The sequence below is a fragment of the Saccopteryx leptura genome, chromosome 4 (assembly GCF_036850995.1).
Source record: "Saccopteryx leptura isolate mSacLep1 chromosome 4, mSacLep1_pri_phased_curated, whole genome shotgun sequence".
In the NCBI taxonomy this organism is placed as follows: Eukaryota; Metazoa; Chordata; class Mammalia; order Chiroptera; family Emballonuridae; genus Saccopteryx; species Saccopteryx leptura.
Window position 1 is genome coordinate 48,201,992 of NC_089506.1, and position 17,029 is coordinate 48,219,020.

Here is a 17,029-nt window from a genome sequence, read left to right on the forward strand (position 1 = left end):
AACACACTCAAGTCAACTGTATCCTCATAAGCTCTTCTCACCATCCCTCTAAGCAAGCAGCTTCCGAACTTCCACTTTCTCTGTTTCACAACAAACCTCTGGGAAGAGAGGGTCCTATGGAAGGTCTCTGTGGTCCCCGGGAAGGCTCCCTGAGTAGACTCAGCAGGAACTGGCTCCTTTATGCTAAATGCTACTCCAGTGACCCAGAAAGAGGCAAAAGACGAGAGAGGGCAATGACATTTTAGAAGATAAAGAACAGAAATGAGTGGTTACTGACTTAGCAGGCTGGAGAAACCGGGAACCTATATCCCTAAATGGTCCGAAGCCAGGGAGAAGCTAGCCAGCTGGCGTTCAGACTGGCAGAGAAGCTGTGGACTCGTGAGCCACAGGTGCCAAAAGACGGTAGGGGCAGGAGAGGAAGAGGCTGCAAGTCGGTACAGGGAGAGAGACCCAGCTCCCCTCCGTCCGGGAGGACAGGTGGGGCTGACTGTCCAGAGACCGAGCGTGAGGCTGCGGGTGGCTGTGAAGGGCACCCGGAAACAGGGATCAAGGGAAAGTCTGCATGCCTACAGATTCTGTGATCTGGGGGCCCCTCACAACCTGTCCCCAGAGCCCCCACGAGGCCTGCCAGCCATCGGGCTCTCACCCCCGACACAGCCTGTTTCCTCTGTGGTGTCTCCCTTTTCAGTATGAAAGGTCGGGTAGATTACTGAGACCTTTGAAGAAAACCTTTTAAAGAAGCATGTGTTTCTTTAAAACAAAGCCAAAACAAAGGAAAGAGGAATTTAGGAGAAATAGAGGCAATACAGGAAAAGATGAAAACTTATAGGAGAAAAACAAAAAAACAAAAAAACACCCAAACTCATGATACCATCTTCCCAAAGATGATGAGAGATGGTATTATGCCGTGAATCAACAGGATGCTAACAAAATGAGAACAGCGCCTTTCCTCGTTAGTATAGTGGTGAGTATCCCCGCCTGTCACGCGGGAGACCGGGGTTCGATTCCCCGACGGGGAGATACAAAATGAGAGAACAAGGAGAAGGTCTTGGAAATAAATATGACGACAAAAATATACTGCTCACAAAAATTAGGGGATATTTTATCGCTTCATATTCATTTTGAAATATCCCCTAATTTTTGTGAGCAGTATATTTAAAAATTGAGAATTGGAAGATAAAACAGACTATAAAGAGCACATGGGAAGATTAATCCAGGACATGCAGCATCTGAGTATAAGCGATCCTGAAAAAGAACAAGGAGGGGCCAGGGAAGAAGATTCCCTATGGCCCGTTATAATGCGTTTTCAGACGGAAGCTCCCGGCACAAGGAGTAAAAAGACTAGGAAGACACATCATTATAGAATCTCAGAATCCAAGGGGGAAAGGAAGACCTTAAAAGCCTTCAAGGGACGCTTGGGTACTTTACAAAGGACTGTGGGTCCCAATATCACTGGGCTTCTCAGCAAGACCTTGAGGAATAAGAAGACAAAGAAGAAATGCCTTTAAACTTCTGAAGTTACTGTAATTATTTCTAGAATTCTGTACCCAACCTCATGCGGTTAATTGAGGGTGTGAAATAATAAGCACTAGTGAGACGAGAGAGTCAACCAAGAAGGGGCCATGGAACTGAGGGACGAGGCTCAGGGACACCTAGATGGCAGGGAGGGACATCCTGGATGGCAGCAGTACCCAGGCTGGACCAGGACAGCTTCCAGGAGCCAAGGCTCCAGGGAAAAGGCAAACCGATGGGTGGTCAGGGCTGAACAGTGATTTCAGACAATGTAAGGCCGAATTACTGTCCGAGAAACTTGAGTGAAGAGCGGGGAAGGGGGAGAAGGTAGAGCCGGTTTTCCAAGAAAAACAAAAAATTGTCCAAGAAAGGAAATTAATCATAGTACACTATGTGCTTTATCAGAGAACAGTGTTTTTACATAGTTCTAATGCTGAATGTGGATTTGACCAAAACTGTGATGTGAGCCTATTGAAGGAATGTGGGGCAGAGATGGCGTGGGTATTGGGGCCATAGGCATAGACAGCTTTTATAGCAATGAGAGTGCCCACAAGCACGGAACACAGCTCACCGAACAGGCAGGGCTGGCTGGATTAACAGCAGTGATCACAGCAGTCCTCCGAAGCAGGCAGGTGGCAGTGTTCCTTTACAGCTGGGGAAGCCGAGGCTCAGAGGTGAGTGGTTTGCCTAAAGTCACAGGTAACTGGTGGAGCCGGGATTTCAACCCAGGCAAGCTGGTTTTTAAAGCCTTTTATAGTGTTGTGCCTACACGCTTTTGGGGTATAAAGGCAAGACATGATCTAAAACCTCGAGAAGTAGCAGTATGAATGGCCAGCAATATGGAGATAAATGCCAAATGTAGCAGTTGGAAACAGCTTAAAAGTGTTGCCACAAGAGTGGAGAAAGGTAGAGAATTTCATTTTTCTTGTAGTTATTTGACATAAAGAGGGGGGAAGCTAGGGCACTAACGAGAAGGAGGGCGGGTCTCTCATGTTGACTGATTTTGGCCCGTGTGCAGCCTTAGTCATTGTCACCAGCCTGAGACTCAGCTCCGTGGCACAAGGTAGTTTGCAGGTTGTCTTCCAGCTCTTCCTGTTTCTGGTCATGATCAACACAAGCAGTGGTTTGGAGCACGCTCTGTAACGAGAGACGGTCAGGGTGACGTGCCGGACTGAAAGACTAGGTGGTGGGTGCCGCTTCCGCTCAGCCATTCAGGCGGTGTCTAAAGGGGCAGGAGCCAAGCAGGCGAGGAAGTAGTGGCTGTCAAGGCCCCAGGGGAAGCAGACGTCTTGTCAGGGATGGCTGGGAGGAAATGAGAGGTGACAACCCAGCTGCAGCAACAGGGAAAGTCATGGAGTTTGCGGCCAAGACTGACCAGGACTACGCTCAGGAATAGGCTCAGAGAAGTGGGCCCTTCAGGGGCTTGGGGGACCGTCCTGGGGTGAGGGTGGCAGTGGTGAAGGGGGTTGGAAACTACCGATCTTGGTGCGTCGTGGAGGACTTGACAGATTGAGCTATGAGACAGGATGCAAATGTGGGAGACGGAAATCAGCATGGCTCCTTCCAGACCTCTGGTACAGGGCTGCTGCAGTCCGATCAAATCCACCGTCCTCTTGGTGCTTGTCTAACTGGGTCACTCCTCAGGCCGCCTCTCCGTGAGCAGTCCCCGCTGTCCATGTTGCTCCGTGGGTAGGCCCAGGGCGCTCTCCTCTGCCCTGTGGGTCCTTTCTCAGGTCTCTTCGTCTCCCCACGGTTCCCCCAGCAGCAGTCCTGCCACCTGCAGCTCCTAAGCTCCAGAGCACCGGCCCTCCTCCTCCCTGCACCTCCAATTCCGGACTCTTCTCGCTTCATACCTTGACTTCTCTTACTCGAGACACACCAGCTCCTCCAGCCCCATAACTCTAATCTGTCCTCCACCCTTGTCAGAGCTCCCATCATGCCCTCAAGGCGTCCCAATATTGTCACATTCCTGGAGGACAAGTGCCTGCCAGCCTTCTTCCCAGGGCCAAGCCTTTCCAAGTACAATTTGCCTCTGGAACTCTTGACATTCCACAGGCTGGTGACTCAGACCAAGGCAGCAGAGGAGGTGAGGGGGGTGGGCAAAAGTCCCGTGGAACTGCCCATCCTCCCTAGATGCCCTGAAGAGGTGGGGCAAGGCTGGGATGCAACCCCTAGACCAGCCCTTGTTGGCTGAGAAGTGGAAGACGTATGAATTAAGCATGACTTGTCCAAGGGCCACGTGACCATGTGATTCGTGTCCAGGGGTACCCCCTCCAAGTGTTTCTGGTTGGTTATAGGATGCCGCTGGCAGATGGACACAACTTTTCTTTCCTGCACAAGGTGTCTCGTTCCCAAAGCCTGTCTTACAGAAGCCTGCCATCAGTGCACACAGCATTGGGCAAGCAGGGCCGTGAGACGCCAGGCTCTGGAGGGTCCACCCTGTTCTACTCTGATTTCCATTCCTGTGAGAGCCATTTTTACACAGATCACTTTTGTGATTACATAACAGTCTGTGGATCTGACCCAGACAAGCAGTAAATCTTTACCTTCGCATGGGAGCCAAGGTCACTGTGGTGAGTCACAGTGAGTCACAGAGAAGCATCATTACTCTAGGACCTTGAAAAGGAACACTGAAGGGTGCAGTTATTAAGGGTTTGCTGGGTCATAATGTCAGGACTGGAATGTAAACTTAGTAGTGAAACTTGAACTTCTCTTGTAGCCATTACAGATGACTATTTTATACACACACACACACACACACCCCTGTATTTGCTTATCATCCTATTTTTTCTGTAATAAATATTTGTGTAATTTTTAAAGTGCATTTAAAAAGAACTGCTCTGAAAAACAGCACTTCTACAGGTCTTGATCCCAGGACAAGCTGTCTCCATCTGGCAAGTATGTTCTCAAAGAGAACACCTGGTTTCGCAAGTGACTAAACGAGGAGGCAGGTTTCCTGGGACCTCAGACCCCAGCACGTGATGGTCTAGAACAGTGGGCTCTGGCTGGTGCTGGGTTCGGGCGCAGCTGCTCCAGCGCACACCTGGGCTGTTTACTATGTTACCCTTTCCCAGACAAGGTTCCAGCCCCAGCTGAGACCACCCCTTTGCCCGTTTCTCTGACACGTGTATCTACTAGTCTGTTTCCCTTCTCCTTTGCAGGTCTCTGGCCCATATGGCCCATGTGTTCGTGTACGGGACCTTAAAGCGAGGCCAGCCCAACCATAAGGTCATGATGGACAGTGCCAATGGCCACGCCTCCTTCCAGGGCCGGGGCCTCACGATGGAGCCTTACCCCCTGGTGATTGCTGGAGAACACAACATTCCGTGGCTCCTGAACCTCCCAGGACGTGGCCACTGTGTGGCTGGGGAGATCTATGCTGTGGACGAGCAGATGCTGCGCTTCCTCGATGAGTTTGAAGACTGCCCAGACACCTACCAGCGTACCCAGCTGCAGATTGCCGTCCTCGAGTGGGAAGGCGTGCCCAGCGCCTGCGAGGGCGCTCCCGCTGCTGGGAGGACCCTGCAGTGCTTCGTGTACAGCACATCCACCTACCCACCGGAGTGGGTCCACCTCTCGTACCACAACAGTTACGACTCTGAGGGGACACACGGGCTTCGCTATAATCCACGGGAAAACAGATAAAGGTGGGGAATGCTCACCAGCCAGACGACAGAGCCCTGATCATTATAAGATTACCTCAGCTTGGTAATCACTGAATGCAAAAGCGTAATAATGCTCTTTGAAGCAAGTATCTATAAAACTCTGTGGAAAACAAAACAACCTCTTTTTTTAGTGGCAGCCAGTTTCCCAGAAAATCTGACATCCTGATAACAAGACTGAGCCCTGAAATCTATCTATCTGATACTGCTTTATTGTTTGCTGCTTAAAGAGCATCATGGGCTTGAAGAAAAATTTAGGATTTTAATTCTCCTAAATGACATTTCAAAAACTCATAGGTTATCGTTCTTTTCTTCTTTTCTTTCTCTTTCTTTTTTTTCTTTTTTCCTTTCTTCTTTTTTTGCTTGCTTTAATCTGAAGATAACAATTAAAATGAATGTAAAGACTGTGTTGCAGCTAGATTTTAGCAACCCCACTCTATTGATTCTGACCTGTAGCACCAAGGGGAAAAATTTAAGCTGATCTTGTATGTCTCAATGAGATCAAAGAAACTCAGGAAGAAACATGCTATGTTTTAGAGTAGTTTTAGAGTTCTTCACAATGATCAAAATAAAACTAGGTGTTTTAGGAAATCAAATATACAAGTGTGGGTGCTATTTGGGGGCCTTTTCTGGGTCTACTTCTTTGGTGGAAGGTTCTTTTCATTCTAATCTAGCAAAAATAAAGAGCACCCACTGTCTGGCATACACAGTTGAACGCCGATTTCAGAGGGAAACTCACCCAGGCCCTGAGCCCAGTGGCAAGGTACTGTCCCTGCTTCCCAGAGGGATGGCATTTGGAGGTGGGCCTTTTGGAGAAGAACCAACACATTACTAATTTGTTCTTCAGGCCTGACAGAAAGTTTAGGTTCCAAATACAAACAGCACTTAAAATAATTTTAGCAAGGCACGAAGTACCAATTACCAACCACCTCCATCTGATGATCTGTCAGCGTAAATTCAAATCAGTAACTGCCTCTGCTTCCTTACCAGCAAAGTATGAAATGTATTCCAAGAATTTCAGAACCAAATGAAAATGCAGCTGCTGATCCTTAGTAACCTTATTCTCTGCTGGGAGAGCTCACTCACTCTTCAAATTAATGGTAGACTATGATTACTAACTGCTTCTGGCAGAAAAAACATGATCATTACTTGTAGCCCTTGTTCTTAGTTGGAAGCTTTCTTTACAAAGACTTTTATAAAAAGGTCAGCTGATGAGCTATGGCAGCCCCGCCCACCACAACTGGGATGAGGGAGTCCCAAGGCACTGGTTGTGGGGACCATGTGAGTCATCTCTCCCACAGGTGACCCAGGACTTACCCACTAGAGCCACACAGGAGAGATTTCCAGAGTCACCATCTGTGCTGTATGGGCTTGAGAAGTGATGAATAATCACAAATGGGAGTTAGGCCTCAACCAGGAGGAAGGAGGTAATCAGATTATAAGGTGGCAAATGCTAATTTAATGAAACCAAAGGCAAAGAGCTGGGATTTATATAAATTTTTTAAAGGAGCAAATGAAATGCTATTAAAGTCTATTGGCACAGCCATAGCCTCTTATGTACATTGTCTTCATTCAAAAAAAGGGCAAACTAATATTTAGACAAATGCTCAGTTTTATTGATTTAACTTTGACACTAGGAAATCTCACAGCAGAAGTACAAATCATATGTACAAGTATTTATATCAATAAAATTTTCCATTGGTGATTTTTTTTTGGCAGAATCTTGGTTTTGACTATATGTGGAATAAATATGACCATGGAAAATCTGCTGCACAGGGGTGTTCCTGCAAAATGCTTGAATAAACTGAGTGTGGAAGAAGAATAATACGAATGGCTAATTAAACTGGGTGATGACTGAAAGGCTATAAATACTTCATTGCAGTTCCACAAGCAGATCTCCTTCTCCAACTGTGTCCCCAGCTTTACAATGCACCGATTTCACCTTGAATTTAAAAAAAAGAAAAAAAGGGAGTAAGAATTATTAACTAGACCAGGAGGGAGCAATCTCATCATCAGTCTCTGGAAGTGCCAGAGCCGGGCAGGCTGTGCAGCACAGGTAGAGCACTTGGCTCGCACAGTCAGAGGGGACCTCCCGCAGGGGACGTCCTCGTGCAGGGCTGTGACTCACCACCTCGCCCTCTCCTGGCTCTCCCATCCTTGTCCTAAAGTCACTGCGCAAGGCAATTTCTGCTGGCCCCTCTGTGGTGTGCACACAGGGGTCTAGGCAGCATCCTAAAAGCCGGAAGTGTTGATCTGGGATAGCTCTCACCATCCAGCCCTCCCAGTCTCTGCGGTTTTAGGCTGTAGAAATGTTCTCTGAGAGTTAATGGTATATATAAGTATATACTTTAGAGTAAAAAAAGCCCCAAAACAGAACACAATTCTATAAGAGTCCAAACAGGTACCAACTGACAGGAGAAACTGTAATCTGACTGCAGACTTCCTTCTGAAGGGACGTGAAACGCTCAGAAGACGTGGGCTGCAAGGCTCGGACCCTGGGGCGTGATGTGAACACACACCGTTCCCACGGCCTCGCTGCTGGCTCTCTCGCTTTATTCATTCCGCCCAGTTTAATCAGGTTTGCTTTCCCAAACTGTGTTCCGATTTAGAATGAGTGGAGAAGAGACAGAGATTTGGCTTGTTGGGGTTTCTTGCTTGGCTGAGAAAATGAACATGGGTTAGAACAAGCAAGGGGCAGTCAGGAACAGACCCAGTGACGGCAAGTCCGTGCCCTGGCCTGGGTCCCTGAAGCTCCTCTATGACCGGAGGGCCGGAGGGCCTTCTCCCCTTGAGTTCCAGCCCGAGCTCCTTCAGGCCATTGTGAACCTGGGCAATGACTACTACAGAGGCCTTGTTCTGCAGGTCCTATTTGCACTGAAGTGGCTGCTTTTTATAATCTGAAGTCTCCGATGTTTGTATACGATGGAGTTTCTACAATGATGAGATTACGAGAGTAGAGGACCTGTTTGCATGAACTTCTTCTCTGGGAGGAGAAATGGCCCTCCCAGATAAGAACCGCCAGCCCCTCTGCCCCCAGGACCTGGTCCTCTGGGCTGGGGCTCTGGCCGTTCCTGGCGCACAGTGTGTGTGTGTGTGGGGGGGGGGGTGTAGGAGGAAATGGGATAAGCAGGAAGGACTCAGTTATAGAGGTCAGGCCACAGACAGATTCTCCCAGAGCCCGTCAACACCTGAAAGCAGCTCTGGGCTGCTGGTGACCAGGGAGCAGCTGAGCCTTCACCGCGACACTCAGGCCACAAGGACGTGGAGCACACTGACAGACAGGGCCCCTGCTCCTTCAGAGAGCTGTGACCAAGTTCATTTTTGCGTCAGTATCTCAGTCCAGCAACATGGGCCCTTGACATGCATCTGACATATATTTTGTGTCCCCCAAAATGAGGTCAGTTCTCATCACGGATGGAAATCTCATGATGCTAATGCAGTATCATTGTTAATATTAAGGAATAGACAATTTACAAGAGCAGAAACCAACATTTTCTTGTTAATTTTATAAAAAGTAATCATAGAGAAAGCAGGATTCCTAAGAAAAAACTCCCCCACAAATCATGCCCTTCTCTTCCTTCAAAGCCACGATGGAGAAGCTGTCTGTGCCCTCTCCAGCCTGGCCGCCGCCCTCCCAGCTGGGACTGCACTGGCTGTCCCCTTCAGCATGTCCTCTGAGCATCAGTTCCACTTCTTTTTGGGGTGACAGATGGATTGTGGGCAGATGCAGATTTCAATGTGGGCTGACAGTACCTCTCTGCCAGGGCACCAATTGTCCCCAAGGTTCGATGTCCCTTTCCAGGTGTGGCCACGGTACAGAACGCGGCCAGCCGTGCTGCTGTCCTCACCCCACCCTGCCTCACCTTGCTCCCGACTTCTAAACTGTATTGTCCTTCAGAAAAGGATCATTCTGCTACATACAGATGGCAAGTTTTCAGTTGCAGAAAGGATAATGAAGTTATTGCTTTAAAAGACTTTTCTATTTTCTTCAAAAAGAAAATACATTTAGGAAGTTTTACTCTTGTCTGACCAGGTGGTGGCACAGTGGATAGAGCACTGGACTGGGACGCAGAGGACCCAGGTTTGAAACCCCAAGGTCACCGACTTGAGCGCGGGCTCATCTGGCTTGAGCACAGGGTTGCCAGCTTGAGCATAGGATCATAGACATGACCCCAAAGTCATTGGCTTGAGCAAGGGGTCACTTGCTCAGCTGTAGCCCCCTGGTCAAGGCACATATGAGAAAGCAATCAATGAACTAAGGTGCCACAACTATGAGTTGATGCTTCTCATCTCTCTCCCTTTCTGCCTGTCCCTCTATTTCACTCTTAAAAAAAAGTTTTACTCAATAAATTTCAGTACTAATACACCATCTCATTTTTTCTGTCTTAATCATTAAGTCCCACATGTGTACGTGGGGCTTTCACCTCCTCTTGATCTAAAATTGAGTTGTTCTCTTTGTGGAGAAATTATCTTAAAGAGTTACATTAATTTTTGCAATCTCTAAAATCATTTCCTGCTGTCTCACCTAAGTCTCAGATAACTAACTGCCTCTAAGACAGATGTAAACATTAAAAATTAAAGACCCCTTAATTTGAAAGACATTAAGGTGAAGAACAATTGTTCTTTGACTACCTGATCACTATACAGACTTTTGGAAGGCCCGTTCTCCATGAGGCAGGGACACACCAGTACAGGGTGAAGAGCTTCTGCTCTAACTGTCCTCATCTGCAGGAGGGAGAGGTGGGAAGAGACCATGTGTATGGTCCCTTTCGGCTCTAGCTGTCCAGGATCCAAAGATGGAAGCTCTGCTTCCTGTCAAAGAGCCGGCGTGGGTCTGTGGGAACTTGGGGACTTACCTTGCCGGTTTTCCCAGCTGACATACTATTCTGCATTTTCATGGCTTCAATCACACAAATTTCCTGACCTTCTGCTACCTGGAAAATGGATAGAAATGGACAGAAGTTTTAATCAGCATTCTAATTTTACAATGATGTTCAGGAGTGAAGTCCCTGACCTGTGGTGGTGCAGTGGATAAAGTGCCCACCTGGAACACTGAGGTCACTGGTTCAAAACCCTGGGCTTGCCTGGTCAAGGCACCTACAAGAAGCAACTACTATGAGTTGAAGCTTCCTGCTCCAGCCCCTCCATTTTTCTCTCTCCTACATAAAATCTTAAAAAAAAAAAAAAAAAAGTGAAGTCATTAAGAAACTCTTTGTCAAACATGCTGAATTTTTTATCCAAACAGTAGCAACAACCTCTGACAAATACTTTAAACCCCAAGTTCATCCCTGGGGGTCAGCAGACAGAGGTGATCCACTGTGAATCTGAATCTGCCTTTGCTACAGAGACACGCCCCACTTATATGCAATGAACTGGTAAATCTCTGCAGATAGGAAGAGTTGTGGTTTCCAGGGGCTGAGGGGACAGGGGGAGTCGCTACTGATGGGCACAGCTTCCTTTGGGGTGATTAAAATGTTCTAAGATTGACAGTGGTGATGGTTGCACAATTCTGTGACTAGACTAAAGCCACTGAAGTGCACACTTTAAAAGGAATGAACTGTATGTGAATTTTATCTCAGTAAAGCTGTTATCAAAAAATGGAGTTTCTATCAACAGCCCCAGGAGCTCTGAACAGTCAAATATCTGGGCCATGGGAGACCACTGTCCCCAAGTTGTCAATGCAGGGAATGATTGCTAGAGCTGCACCCATTCCTCACAAGGACACTGAGCGGCCTGGCTCAGACCTGGTGCTCTGATGTTGGTCTGTTGTTAGGGAAATCTAGGCGGAGTCTGGTAGAAACCCCTGGGGTTAAACCTGGGTCTTCCACCCAGGATTCAGCTGTAACTAAAAGCCATTCTGTTCTTCCCTCTGCCCTTGACGGGTAAGCATCAATGAGCAGGGCTGGGTTTTCCTTCTCTCTTTGTGAAACAGGGCCTCCCAGTCTTTGAAATGGGAGAGTGAATTTCCCAGGGCAAACTGGCTATGTGGGGTACTGGTGGGCGTCTGGCGAGGACTCCTGGGCACTCATGCCACTGCGCTGTGCTTGCCCAGTGTCACAGAAGCACCTGGAGAATGTTCTTAAAATCCCCAGATGATCTCCAGGCCCCCGCCCGGCCTCCCGTGGGGCACAAGCTGTCTCGCTGGCAGCGGGGCTGCCTGCGCCCTGTGCATGCCTCTCCTCCGCTGATCAGGAGGTGGGCCGCTTCTCGCTGGCACCGAAGCAGAGGAAAGAGGGGATGCCAGCGTGTTGGTTCTGGCAGGAGCGCCCGCACTGCGCGCCGGGCTCCGGGCGCTGTGCTCGCTGCCCTTTGGATTCGTTTTCACCTGGCACCTGCATTCCACAGAGAGTGAAGAATCAGCTCACGAGGGCTGTTCTCCCAGACTTGCTGTTCTTCAGAACGCAGAGGGAAAGCAGGAAGGGCAGCTCAAAGACAGAGCGCACGGCCTGGCCGGGGTCAACAGCGACTCCCTCAGTCGTGTTTCAGTGCCGTTTTTTCTCTCTCCAAGGCCGCAGGGACCAGGCACCATGGGGGAAAGGCGAGTTCCTCAGAGTAGCACCTGCCATTTACCTCCACAGACAAAACCCTGCTGGACTCAGACCAGGGCTCTGGGACGGGCCGAGCGTCAGAGCTGACCTCAGGAAACAGCCTCCCACCTGAGGACTGGGCACGCCAGCGGCGGGGCGGGAGTCCCACCTGAGGACTGGGCATGCCAGCGGCAGGGCGGCAGTGGCTTTCTGGGAGACGGATCTGAAATTCAACGCTGGAAATTCCATCCAAAATTTAGTAGTCAGCTCTCTACCCTGGGACTCTGGTAGCTCTTTCCTTCACAGACAGGTGCCCACGCACCACGGGGCCAGGGAGTGCCTGCCCCTGCCTCCTACCCTCCAGCAGCCAGGCTTCCTCGGCTGCATCTCAGAGCCCTGTCTCCCCATCCCGGGCCCCGTGGGCTTCTCTTAGGCGGGCACAGCCTTGCCCCTCTGCACCAATTAATCCACTGCGTGGCATCGTCTGGCCAGAGCTCCCCTCACTGCTTCTTTATGGGAACTTCAAGTAAGTGAATTCAGTTACTACAAATATGATAAAGAAATGAACCAAGAGACTTCCCATGGTCACCCCAAGGGGGCCTGGCCGACCTGACACGAGGCCCGTAGGAAGCCTGTGGAAGGACAGCTGGCTGGCCACGCTGCAGGTCAGAGCAGGGCCTGCTCGAGCCGGGAGCCGAGGACACAGACAAGTGTCCCCTGCCCACTAACAACGGTACTCAGCTGGCTCTGTGTGCTCGCAGCATGGGTGATCTGCGAAGAGGTGACAACGTACAGGTAACTGCAAGTGGCAGTTCCCAAGTGTTGATCAGAAAAACAAAATTTCTGATTTAGCCAGAGATAATCAGGAAAAGTAGAAAAGTCCCAAATTTGCAATAGCCCCTCCTTCATGACTGTGACCCTGGCAATCTGATGACAAGCATGCGCAGAGCGTGCCTCTGGATCTGAAGTGGCTGCACTCGCCGGGCCCCGCCCTGGCCCGAGTCCCAGGAGCAGGCCCCACCGCAGTCCTGTTCCCTCCCGAGGGTCCTCTGCTCTCCGCTTCCTTAGTTGTAGATGGAAATTGAAGTAATTCATATCTCTCTCTGTACACTTACAGCAATCTGTTTTGTGGTCTGTTTTCACTCATTTGTTTCTAAAAGAGAGAGAACTCTTAGAAGTTGTTTTTTAACCCCACCCAATAGTGAGGTGTGTCTTGGTCAGGAGAATCATTTCATACCTGCCCACATGAACTTGATCTACATTCAAGTTGTTTCACTCCTCAAAAATCCAAGTCAGGGAAGCAAAGTGATATAAACCATCTAGCAAAGGATGCAGACGGGGCTGAAACGGGGTGCTCCCCCGACCGGCCGGGCCTGCAGGGCTCCAGGCCCATGGGTACTGCGAGCGTGTTATCACACAGGCCCCTCACCTCAGCAGTTCGAACGCCTCCTGGTCCAGCGGTGCCTGCCCCTCTCCTCGCCCTGAGCTCGGTCAGGAAGGTAGGGGTAGCACAGTCTGGGTTTCCTCGTGGGCTCAGACAGGCCGGGCATTAACTGAGTGAGCAGAGAGGTCACTCAAATGTTCAGTTTCCACCAGACAGCTCCCATGTGAGGGCACTGCTCCTGAAGGGTCTGTGTGTGCACACTTCTCTAACACTTTTGTGAATCATCTGATAAAGACTTAATGATTGTGACAGGATGTCTCCAACGTTGGGCTTACAAAATGGTCACAAGCCTCACAAGTCTTTCTGATAAACCTAGTCAGCCTGATGCACTTCTCCACTGCCTAATTGCTGTAAAGTTTGGAGGCCTGAGTCCTGTATCTTTCATCCAGCTTACTGCGTCCTCTCCTTTGACACGGGGTCAAGGTTCACATTCGCATCCGATTATCAGAGCGCGCTCATTAAGCGGGAGCCTGCCTTCCCCCAAAACGAGTAAAACGGAGAGAAGACTTGGCCCATTTACTCAGCAGATTTCAGCGTGTTTAGGAGGCTCGAGTGTCGCCCAGCCCGGCTCTGTGCTGAAGAGGTTCAGACATCTCCAGCTGATGATTAATTGTGAGTGATGGGAAATAAAATCCAGTAAAGCCAGCTGCTTGCCATGGTCGGCAAAATGACTCTAATGGATATAGGCTGCCAATTTTCCAGTTTTACTGGCAAGTCTTCCAAGTGTAATTAAGGGAAGTTATAAATGATATGGAAATCTATCAAGTTCCATTTATTTTCAGAGGACTCTTTCCCCGGAGACTTTTATCTTCAATTAAAGCCCCCAGTAGCCTTCTAGCAAGTTCCCTTCACTTCTTCCCCAAAGATTAAAAGACACCGAGCCTTCTCTGCCACGTCGCTCCTGGAAAACATGCTAAGAGTGGGACACATTCAGCAACTTGTATCATTCAGACGGCAAACACAGGAAGCCAGCTCAAAGGAAGTGCAGGAAGAGAAAGAGAAGAGAAGGGGGGAGACCCCCACCAAACATAAAAGGAAGCCCCCACAAGTACAGACTGGAAGGCTGTGCTCAATACCAGAGAGTCATCAGAAGGTCGTGTAGCTCACTAATGTTATTTGATTTGGAATAAAAGCATGAAAATGATGGCAAAGGCCTAAAATTGGAGATGTAAAGGATGACTGCACAGTATTCCATTTCTCAATTTCATCCTTCAGAGCCACAAAATGGGGGTGATACAGTGACGGGATGAGATTTACAGTAACAGCTGTGGTCTTCCCACACAAGGGAGGCCCTTCTAATGGGCTAAGGTCTGTTTTGAACAGACGGGGAGTAACAAAACAAGGTTCCCTATTAAGAATGTGCAGTCCTATTCCTGATAAAGAAAATGATTATGGGAGTCAAATTTCCTTTAAGACGGCCCCTCCTCTCTTTTGTCATCTAAAACCTGGGCCATTTTTAAAGGTGCTTTCCTTTAAATATAGGCAGGAGGACAGAAATGGCACGGAGGGGTTTTTCCCCCTGTAAGCCCACTCTCTAGCAACTGTAAAGAATGCGTAGGAAACTGTGCCAGTGGCATATGGCTTTCTACTGCGCTAAACATTCATACAAAAGACAGGTTCATCAGTCATTGGAGTATCTGGATAAAAAATTAGCTCCTGATGGATGGTATTCTGAGCTTACCTGCTGCCAGTACATTACCAGAGAAACACAGGTTTTGAAACCCACATGACATTAGAAACTGCAGACCATGAAATACGACACATGCAGGAGCACATAATGCACGCCAGATTATACAAAATAATAAATAAGCTATTTAAACCCTCTGCCTAAAATTGGGCCCGCTGCAAGGAACCCTGGGTCATTTCTACGCAGGCCAATTAATGCACAGCATCTGCTGTATAGAAGCAGGGTATGAAGCACTTCCGAATGATTTCAGCAATTAAAAGAAAACTGTTTCCTGCCTGTTCAGATAGCAACTGTTTCAATGCAAGAGTGAGCACCAAATCTCTGCATGCAGCTGAAAAATTAAGTCCCCTTTTTGGGAGAGAGGGGTGGGTGGGAGGAAGAATTTTTATGGAAAAAGGAGCCTTCTTTTGTTGTCCTACATTCTGTGTTTTTCTGCCAAATTAGACAGAAGGCTCGGAGGGCTTACCGGCCCGCTGCAGTCTCCCCTTCTGCTGCATTGGGCCCCCCGAAAGCACGGATCAATATCAACCCTGCTGACTACTCCACAAAAGTGAAAATCCTTCAATTACATTTTTAAAGGCAGTTCTACTTAGAACACAGGTGCCTGAACGCAATGCATTTTAAAGCCCTTAGATCTAAAGAAAGATGCAGTTAACAGCCACAGGAAAAAGGCATCTCAGATTTGGTTAAAAGGCACCACTAGAATCTGATTACAATAACTTCCTCTTTCTGAGCTGGTAAGATACGCTGGTAAATATCCCGGATATTTTCTGAAGAAGAAATGTACATTCATGTCCCAACATCTACACGTAAAGGGGAGGGGAGGAGACACCCTAGGAGACTGCAGTATTTAAGCAATAACAGAACGAACTATCATCAAATGACAAAGAGAGAGAAGGCAGGTGACAGAAATGCTGCCAAACCCCTTATCTCCAGTCTGAGGCCTCCTCTGACGTCCCTGCACTCGCCACCTCACTCGGGAGGGCACCAGCAAGGCACACACTCGGCCAGGGCAGGTGGCTCTGGGGGACGCAGGCCCGCCCCTCTGCCCTGTCCTCTGCCTCCTGCCCCGGGCCGCGGGGCTCCAAGCAGGGAGCTTAAAGGCTCGGGGAAAGAACAGAGTTGTGGCCAGCATCACACAAGTCCAGTGTTTTTTAAAATTCCTTAAAATGAAGAAAAATACTGCCCTCTAAGTGAGCTCAGAACTGGAGCCAAAGCCTCTAGTTCCAATGAGAACTAGTTAAAATCGACGTCTTGAAGAAACCAGCCTGGGTCTACTACCTCCGCGAAGTATGCTGTTTTAAAGGCTTTGGAGAAATGATTTTATTCTCTTTTTCTGCAAAAGAGTGAGAAAAGATATTTTGAATCCTGGTGAGGTTGAGAACTGTCGCCTTCAAAAATGTTTACAATAAAGATAACATTCTCTATAATGCCAAGTAGGGCATTCCTTGAAAACTAAATCAAATGCCAAATTTGCAGAAGATTCTCCTACCATATTTAATTTATTAATTAATCTATAAAAGTATTTTATCTTATATTGATAATTATCATCAAGTTGTAAAAATTCCCAAATTGTTACCTCTAACAAAAATTACCCCTAATTAAAAAGTAAATGCTACCTGCCAAAAAGGTAGCAAATTCAGGATAGCTGTTGCCTCTGAAGAAGGCAGGACAAGAATTCGACTGGAGAGAGGCCACCAGCAGGTTCACTGGATAAGCAGTGTTTTAGTGTTAAATAAAATGAGAAGCAAATATAGTAAATTAGGGGAGCAGAGAGCACAGGAGCACTCATACTATTCTTTATAACTTTCTGTAGGTTTGTAATATTTCATAGTTTAAAGTTTAAAAAATGGTACATAATGAATGCATGAAGCCACACATGCTTTGGAATACAATCTGAGGGTTGGATGAAAAACTGGCACCTTTTCAAATAAACTGCTTGAATAACTACTGCTATAAAATATGTAAATTTAATTATTGCAATTATTTCCTGATTGTAAATCAAGGGTATCCAAAAACTGGAAAATCTATCAAACAGCCAGGCCAGGTCGCCTGCCAGGGAAAGACGCTCTCACGGATCCTGGGCTGCGTGGAGCGTGCAAGTCACTGCCAGACAAACACACACACGTGTCAGGAGGGCCCGTCCAACCATTCTTGTCAGGGATACTGAGGCGCAAAGGAGGTTTCAAATCCTGCT

The 17,029-nt window shown here is 48.2% G+C and overlaps 2 protein-coding genes and 1 non-coding gene across 5 annotated transcripts in view; 2 read left to right on the plus strand and 1 right to left on the minus strand.

Annotated features, from left to right (window-relative positions):
• The window catches only part of GGACT (gamma-glutamylamine cyclotransferase), a 45,967-nt gene extending 39,088 nt beyond the window's left edge, over nt 1-6,879 (plus strand). For both annotated transcript variants that reach the window (XM_066380612.1, XM_066380613.1), the window contains one exon: nt 4,674-6,879. In XM_066380612.1, the coding sequence (XP_066236709.1) occupies nt 4,687-5,157 (471 nt within the window). In that variant the 5' untranslated portion in view covers nt 4,674-4,686 and the 3' untranslated portion in view covers nt 5,158-6,879. The remainder of the gene's footprint in view (nt 1-4,673) is intronic.
• On the plus strand, nt 948-1,019 carry TRNAD-GUC (transfer RNA aspartic acid (anticodon GUC)). Its single transcript has one exon. It is a non-coding gene; the product is annotated as a tRNA-Asp (tRNA).
• PCCA (propionyl-CoA carboxylase subunit alpha) overlaps nt 6,769-17,029 on the minus strand; it is a 446,596-nt gene continuing 436,335 nt past the window's right edge. For both annotated transcript variants that reach the window (XM_066380610.1, XM_066380609.1), the window contains 2 exons: nt 10,031-10,108; nt 6,769-7,116 (listed from right to left, as the gene is read on the minus strand). In XM_066380610.1, coding sequence (XP_066236707.1) covers nt 7,048-7,116; nt 10,031-10,108 — 147 coding nt within the window. In that variant the 3' untranslated portion in view covers nt 6,769-7,047. The remainder of the gene's footprint in view (nt 7,117-10,030; nt 10,109-17,029) is intronic.